We start from the raw sequence: 8,478 nt of genomic DNA, 5'->3' as shown, positions 1-8,478 counted from the left end.
CTGAGCGGCTCCCGCAGACGTCGCGGGGAGCTGGTCGGTAGCGGGTGCCGCCGAGGGGAGGGGGGACAAAGGAGCGGCGAGAGAACGGCGAACTTCGAGGACGGCGCTTCCCCGGGCGCAGACGGTCGGCTGGGAATTTCGGGTCATTCATCGGCGGCTGACGCCGTCCGGCGGCGTTCTCTCCTCCGTGCTCTGCGAGCGCATCTCGCGGGGTCACCCGATGGCAGCAGCTGGGCAGGCAGCTCGGTAGTGCTGCTGCTGCGGTTGTGCGGCTCTTGGAACGGCGACGGGAGAGGCTGACCGGTAGGTTTCTCTTTAAGTTTACGTTACTTTTTAAATGCCTTCATTTTGCTACTTAACCGCTTCTTTGGTAAAGAGGATGGATCTCCTGCGCACTGATTTTTGGTTTCTTGTTATGAATAAGGCGTTTGCTGTGTTTCATTGCAACTACGGGCTGCTTTATTACCAGAGAAGACACGATCGCAGAGGCGTCTGTCAGTGCTATGGTCTGCGAGTGCTGCCTCGCACCTGCGGCCAGGTATAAACTCGCAGCTGTTGCTTTATTGCCGAGGGCTTTTACTAGCGTTTCAAACAGCAACAAAGGTCTTCGAAGGGTGAAGAAGGCGTTTTATTGCGCGTCTCTGTGATGCGAGCAGCGGGGAGGGGTGGGAAGGCTCGGAGCAGTGAAGTGCGCTGAGTTCCGCTCTAACGCAGCTCAGCCTAAGGACAGGTACGGTCTTTCCGAAGCCTTTTTCTGGGGGGACGAAGTTGTGCTGCAGCTCCTGCCTCGTTCTCTCCGTCGGGCGGCTGCCCTCTGCTGTCTGAAACTGCCTTCCCAGTGCTGAAGTGCTGCGTGGGGATGGCAGGGAGGTGAGCAGGGCGGACTGCAGGTAACTCCTCGCCTTACGCTGTCGGAGTGCACTGCTGGAATCTCTTTGCTTGTGCCAGTACCCCACAGGATGCTTCCAGCTTTCCCCTGCCAGCTAAATTAACCTGACAACTTTTAGATCTGAGGAGTGTGATTTAAATTGAGATTACATCGACTGAAGAAGCTTCAAATGTCATTTAAGGGAGTTACTGTGGTGGGAAGCAGATGACAGCAGACTGCATACGAATATGTGCCCTTAATAGTGAGATCTGTTGCCTGATGCACAATGTCAGTGTGACTTGGTCTGCTGTGAGCAGCTGGCAGGGTCCTCATGATCACAAATTAGGGCAGCTAACATTAACAAATGCTGGTGTATATTATCTTTGTGGGGATGGAGCAGTGACACCTATCACTGTTACCTTCTTTTTTTTTATTTCCCAAATTACTGTTACACACCAAATGCATTTGATATACATCAAGTGTTTCTTGTTATATTGCTTGGAGACTGTCTAATTTGATAGCTTGCAAAACAGCCAGCATCCGGTGTTAATCTTGCCATAGAAAGAGCCAGTTTAATGATAGCCTTTGCAGAAATATTAAGATTGGAAAAGACCTCTATGATCAGCTAGTCCAACCCAGCCTGCCCTCACCATGCCCACTGACCACATCCCTCAGTGCTGCATGTCTATGATTCATGAATACCTTCAGGGATGGTGATCACCACCTCCCTGGGCAGCCTGTGCCAGTATTCCCAACAATGAAAGAACTCAGGCCCAATATTTGAGCTGGACATCTTCGGACTTTATTGGTCTTCTGTGTCTGAAGTCTTCTTCAGTGACCCTTTAGGGTTGGAGCATTCCTCGCACAGCACTTGAGGAAAGGCGTTTTCTTTTTTGTTCTTAGATAGCTGTGGTCATCTCCTGCCTGATTTGCTTTAGTTTGCTTGGTTGAGGTATTTCAAGAATGATCCCACAGTTGTGATCAACGTAACCTCAGCAGGGTTTAAATGTGTAAGCTCAACATAATTGTGAAGTTTTGTTTGAATAATCTTTGTGTAAGGGAGATCCTGGCTGCCTTCTTGCCCAGGGCGCGCTGCCTCCTGCCGCGATTCAGCTGTATGGCTAATTTTCAAGTAAACTGAAGTTACACATTTTCTTGACACAATACTAGTGCACGCTGTTCTCTGCAGCCCAAGGCACTCTGCCTGGGGTTCATAAACACATTTACCTCCCCGTGCTCAGAGGGAGGTTGGTTTGCATCTCTAATTAATTAAGTTTGTGAAGGAATAAGTCAGTATGTTAACTGAAGATTCCCTCAGGAATTGTAGGCTTGCTTCATTAGCTGCCCTGGTGTAATCGTACCATCCTTTCACACGTAAGCTGAAGGGAGAGCAAATGCTACATGGAGCAGAAAGCTTCCTCTGGTGTGAGCTGTGATGGGAAGCTAGCTGCCTGTGCAGCACTCTTCTCTTCTCTTATGGTGATTTCCTTTTTCCACCTGCCCATTCCTGCTATCAGGGTGATGTCTCAGGCTGGAACAGCAAACTGAGGTGGCTGAAGAACCTCTCGGTGGAGTCAGAGACTATGTGGGAGCTTTTTGAGAATTTCAGAGTGCTGTAATCTAGTGACAGTAAGGATGTGTGTTGTGTGCTGGAGTTACAGCATCTGGATGTGGCGATTTATGCATAGTCTGAATTTTCTTTATGCTGTGTGAAGGCAAATTCTATGGCTTGTCACAGAAGTCAGGTGGCTCAACATACTCAAGGGTTAAATGTTTCATGTGCTAACCTAGGATGCTTGTTTCAAGATACAAGTTAAAGCATTAGCTTTACATTGAGAAGCTTAAAGAATTTTGTGGCATTTTTGCTGCATTCAAATCATTTGACCCTTATTTTATAATACTTAGTTAGCAAACCATTGCTTAGCAAGGTAAATGAGTCTTGGAACACTTTGGGGTGAGTAACTGGGCTTTCTTTTGCTTTCCACAGAGTGGTGTTCAGAATGGCTGGCTTGTGCACTCTAATCCTCCTTTTGTGTGCTGCTAAAGATGTGATGCCCTCCGGTCCTCACTGGAAGCCAACTTGGCCCTCTTACAGAGTTCCAGTTATCCTGCCACAGTCTACCTTTAACTTGGACAAACCACAGTTTGATGCTGAAGCCAGACTGGAAGTGGCATCTCCGTGTGGCCCAGAGTGCCACAAAAGTTCTCCGCTTCCAACTTATGAAGAAGTGAAGAACTACCTGTCCTATGAAACCTTGTATGCTAATGGTAGCCTCACTGAAACCGAAGTGGGCATATATATTCTGAGCAGCAGTGGTGATGAGTCTCGAGGCAAATCTCGAACTAAGAGGCAGATCTATGGCTATGACAGCAGGTTTAGCATTTTTGGGAAGGACTTCTTGTTGAATTACCCATTCTCCACGTCAGTGAAGCTATCTACAGGTTGCACGGGGACGCTAGTGGCTGAAAAGCATGTGCTTACTGCTGCTCATTGCATCCACGATGGCAAGAGTTATGTCAAAGGAGCTCAGAAACTGCGGGTGGGGTTCCTGAAGCCTAAAGTGAAAAATGGCAGCAAAGGGGCCAACATCACCGGCTCGGCAATGCCTGAGAAAATGAAATTCCAATGGATCCGGGTGAAACGGACACATGTCCCCAAAGGATGGATCAAAGGCAATGCCAATGATATCGGCATGGATTATGACTATGCCCTGCTGGAGCTCAAGAAGCCTCATAAAAGAAAGTTTATGAAGATAGGTGTGAGCCCACCAGCAAGACACTTGCCTGGAGGGAGAATTCACTTTTCTGGCTACGACAACGATCGACCGGGAAACCTGGTGTATCGTTTCTGTGATGTCAAAGATGAAACATACGACCTGCTGTACCAGCAGTGTGATGCCCAACCAGGTGCCAGTGGATCTGGGGTGTACGTGAGGATGTGGAAGAGGCAGAATCACAAATGGGAACGTAAAATTATTGGCATATTTTCAGGCCATCAGTGGGTGGACATGAATGGCACCCCGCAGGATTTCAATGTAGCTGTTCGCATCACACCCCTCAAATACGCACAGATCTGTTACTGGATCAAAGGCAACTATCTTGACTGCAGGGAAGGATAAAGATGTAGAAACTCCTTGAAAGCACTTAATGACTGGTTTTAAATGAGGAAAGGCTAGACTTTTGCTGCAAATGTGTGTGATAGGGTTTTGTAATGTCAGGATGTGATATATGGCTTTTCAAGCGAGCCACCTTGTCGGGACAGAGGCTACGTGGTGCTATCATAGCAGCTAGAAACTGGGATGTAAAGGGGCATCTTCTGGGTGGGAGAAGGAGCAGGTGGACTTGCTGGGTTTGCAGCTGAGCAACTGAAGATTAATTAGGGGCGGATCAATAAACAGTACAAACTCAGAACCATCTCCAAAGAATCCTATAAAAGGGACGGTGTTGACTATCTCATGCCTACAATGTTTGTTTTAATAAATCCTAGGATTAGTAGAACTGCTTTGATCTGAACTTTTAAAAGAAAATATTTCTATGCTCTTGGGGGCTGAAGAGGGGCATTTAATGGTGTTTGCAACCCAAACATTACAGCTTTGTGTTCTTGCATGAGAAAGGGAGTGTGAAAAGGGCAAAGCATGCACTGTGGGAGATGACTGCCACACAAATAGCATGAAGGGTAAATAACTGCATAACACTTGTAACCTTCTTTCAGCCTGAGTGATTCAAGACTTTATTAGTAACATAGTTAAGAAAAATGTTTTTCGAGCAGACAGACCTTGATGTTGTAAGGTCTTAACCTTGAAGATGGTGTTGGTCATAGGAGCAGTGCCATTGCATCCTGCTTTTGGAAATCATATCTGGGCTTAAATCTTTATGGTACCTGTAGCACAGCCTTACACCTGGTAGAATCCCTATGAAAGTATATGGGGACTGATACATGTTTTCTGTTATATCTTAGATTTTTTTTTTAATGGAAAATCTGATGTCAGCAACTCAGAGGGGAAGCCTGTCTTTGCACTTGGTGGCCATCTGAACTGCTGACTGTAAGGCAGACAAAGGATAGAGCAGGACAAGGGTTGTCCTGAAGTTTCCACCCTTCTTGTTGAAGATCCACGCTATTCAACCTAAAAATAAGCATGGTAGAGGGACCCTAGATTTGTGTCTCTCTTTTGTATCCCTTTCACATTGTACTTTGTAGAGCACTTTGACTTCTGTTTCTTGTGTTGTTTGGGTCAGGGAGTCCCCTTCCCTCCCCAAATCCTTGAGTTACAAATAATTCTTGGCAAGTGCACTGTTCAGTAATTCTACAGCTGAAGTAGAGCCAAATTACAGGATGCAATATGAACTAGTTAGGAAGTGATGCTCTACTGTCTTTTAAAGATGTCAGCAACTTTTACTACAGCAGAATTTTAATTTAAAACGATAAGTGCCTTGCATAGGTAAAATCAGTCCAGACAAACACTTGTGGCTTAGCAAACAGCACTGGGAGATCAATGTGGTCTGTACAGCTGTTTCTCAGGTGGCTTGTGCCACGCAGCTGACACATGCTGCCATGACAATTTTATTTTTTTAACTAGGAGGATAGACACTGGCTCCATTTCCAGTCTCAATTCCATCCATCTTCCACTGTCTCCTAAAGCTCACCCAGTTGTTCTGTTGCTAGGTGTTATGGGGCAAAGCCACGTCTCTTGTGTGAGATAGCAGAGCAGGGAAGGAATGATTCTGAGCAGAGCTTCCCTGTGCTACAAGGAAAATGTTAATTCAGCTAAGCCTTTCTTTCACTCTCTTAATTACTAAGGCATTTGTAAACATATGCCTGATGGTGCTTTCTGTTTGTGATGGCTTCAGCTCTACTTCTGAAAGCCATTTCTTGCTAGAGCTGCCTATGATTATTACTTGTAGAGGTGCAGCATACAAAAACATGGATCCTCGTGGAGTTTGGTGCACTCAGATACAAGCAGTTACTAATGCTTTGAAATATGAATAATCGCCTCATGTATCTGACGTCTTTTTCTCTGCCTTTTTATTTTAATTTCTTTACTCTATGGCTGTTATCTGGAGCACTTTTGTTTGAATGTATCACAGTGAATAAAGAGAAGTTATGGAATTTCAATGCAGATATTCTTGTATTTGTGCTATACTTGGGTTTTCTTTTCAATCCCATTTCACAAGTACTTATTTGTAAAGGCATTCAAGCACTGAGAAAGTTGTATTTACATCCTCAGTGATGTTTATTTTCTTATAGTTTTCTTTTCTCTCCACCTGTTACGTAAATATTTTTGTTTTCAGTAAGCTTAATTACTACTGTATGTTTTGGGGCAGTAATAATCAATCTTGGCTTTTGTGTAATTGTTGTGGTTCCAAAGCCAGTCATGACCTTGGATTAGTTAAAGCTGAAAATGACATATTAGACTGAAGAGTCACATTGTTTTTATTAACTTCAGGGCCAATAAACTTTGGAGGAATTTGAACCAGTCAATATAAAGACATAAATCAGGTCCATCTCTTCCTTTCAGTTGATGCAGTAAGAAAAAAATTCCTTTGAAACCAACTGGGGTCACTGCTTTTAGAGGAACACCAGAGTGCAGAAATGTTCTAGTTTGTGACTTGGGAATTGCTACCCATATGATTTCCTTACCTCTGGTTGTGGGCTTGAGTGCACGACTCCTGGTCTACGTTATGTATCTCCCATCTGCTGGGCTATATTCTCAAGTGCTTGCTTGAACTCTAGGCTGAGATCTTTAACTCTTTTGAGGTGTCTGGCAGAATGGAGTTGTGCTGAAGGCCAATAAGCTAACACAATAGGAGCAAGTTAGGGTTTTGGTCTTCTTATAAAGTTGTGAGGCAAGTGTAGAGTAATCAAGGAGTTGTGTCTCTGTATTGTAATAAGAATATTCCAGATTGTTACTAGAAAGAAAATAAAATCTTAGATAATGTGAGCAGAATTTTGGCTTATGCTCAAGACCATTGCACTTGTGCCCATCTGGGCTTGTGGTAATTTAGCTGCAGATTTGTTCAGAACCAGGTTGGGTCATTGCTAAGCAGTTTTGGAAACTGTTATCTTTGCCTTGATGATGTAAAGGGGGTTATTCCAAGACCAGATGTAAAAATAGTGAGGGAGATAGTCACATAGCCAAAGCAGTTCATCAAGGAAACACATGGAACTAAATCATACACAGGCATGGCACTAGAAACGTAGTTGTCCAGTTTATCATCACTGTTGCTTATCTGCAGATCTGAATTGAGTGCCTCATAATGGTTGTACTTTAAGGCAGAGCAGCAGATGGATATAGGGAGGCTGTTCTGGGTGTGAATGGGAAGGATTATAATCTTCTGTTCCTGCATCTTGAAGAGACTGACACAAGATAAATTCTGGTTATTACAACACAAACCCCTCAGAGAGCAGATGGCAGCTAAAGGCTCGAGAAGGCACAGAATGCGTTGAGCTCCTCCAGAGCACAGCAGTGAGCATGGTTCACTGGAGGCTGCAGAATATCATCACGTTCCTTTCTCAGAGGAAAGGTATTTTCCTTGCATCTGTAATTGTTTTGCAACCGAATTCCCAGGCCTGCCTGTTTAGAGGGCAGCCCTCGTCTTAAAGATGCATGCTGAACTCCAAGCAAGTATAATACATGCTTGAAATTCTTTTCCGTGTTTCCACTTAATCTGCTATTTGTTAGCTGGGTTTGGTAGAGTGCCAGCCCAACGTGCACAGCCCTTCAGAGGGGAGGCTTTCAAAGAGTGGATCAACTATGACGGGTGGGTAGAAACCGCTCTGCTTTCTGATAGAGAAAAGGAAGCACACAAAATTTATAGTGAATCAGTTGCTGTGGGTATGTGCACATACAGGGCTGTGCACAGGTACTGGTTTGGTATATAATGGTGTTCATTTCCATTCCCTGTTCTGCTAGACATAGAATAAAAACATCCAAGCTGAACTATGTTAAGCTTCTTAAAATGAGTGTGTAAATGCTAATCTGTGTGACACTTACGTGTGAAAGATGTAGATGTGACCCATCTGTAGGTACACAGGAAAAGCATAAACATTGTAAGTGATGAGAGTTATTTCTGGATGCTTTTTTCCTGCCTGACATGGTGGCAGTTTGGTAGTGTGTGGTTTGTCTGCTCTTAGAACTAGTCCGGGCTCTTACAGGTAAATGGCTTAACAGCACTGGAAGAGGAACAACAACTGGAAGAGAAACGTCTTAGCATACCCTGAACATTATTATCAACACTGATTATTCCCAAGATAAAATAGAGTATTAGCACATGCAGTGAAATATCTGATGCCTGTTAGCTGATGGTTGCTTGTTTTCGATTTCTTCAGTTTTGGAAATCGCCGTTCATGCTGATGTGGCAAGGAGAGTGTTCTGCTGATGACCCTGACCATCTCCAATACAAAAAGTGCCACTGTAATTTCTTAGAATGGTTTAAGTTGGAAGGGACTTTTAAGATCATGTAGTTCCAACCTTCTTCTATGGACAGGGACCCTCCCTCTAGGCTGGGTTGTTCACAGCCCCATCCAGCCTGGCCTTGAGTGCTTCCAAGGAGGGGGCATCCACAGCCTCACTGGGCAACCTGTTCCAGTCTCACCACCCTCACAGTAAAGG

At 44.7% G+C, this 8,478-nt stretch overlaps 1 protein-coding gene across 1 annotated transcript; it reads left to right on the top strand.

The window, feature by feature from the left end:
- Window positions 1-5,985, top strand: PRSS23 (serine protease 23). The gene is made up of 2 exons (XM_003203525.3): window positions 1-303; window positions 2,856-5,985. The coding sequence occupies exon 2, from the start codon at window positions 2,869-2,871 to the stop codon at window positions 3,985-3,987; it is 1,119 nt and encodes a 372-aa protein (XP_003203573.1). The 5' UTR covers window positions 1-303; window positions 2,856-2,868; the 3' UTR covers window positions 3,988-5,985.
- Window positions 5,986-8,478: the final 2,493 nt, after the last annotated feature.

Source organism: Meleagris gallopavo, chromosome 1 (genome assembly GCF_000146605.3).
Source record: "Meleagris gallopavo isolate NT-WF06-2002-E0010 breed Aviagen turkey brand Nicholas breeding stock chromosome 1, Turkey_5.1, whole genome shotgun sequence".
Classification (NCBI taxonomy): Eukaryota; Metazoa; Chordata; class Aves; order Galliformes; family Phasianidae; genus Meleagris; species Meleagris gallopavo.
Note: the sequence above shows the minus strand (reverse complement) of the source record. Positions and strands in the feature narration are given on the sequence as shown.

Bases quoted from the DNA above. Each gene is read 5' to 3' on its own strand.
- PRSS23 (XM_003203525.3), top strand. From the start codon at position 2,869: ATGGCTGGCTTGTGCACTCTAATCCTCCTTTTGTGTGCTGCTAAAGAT.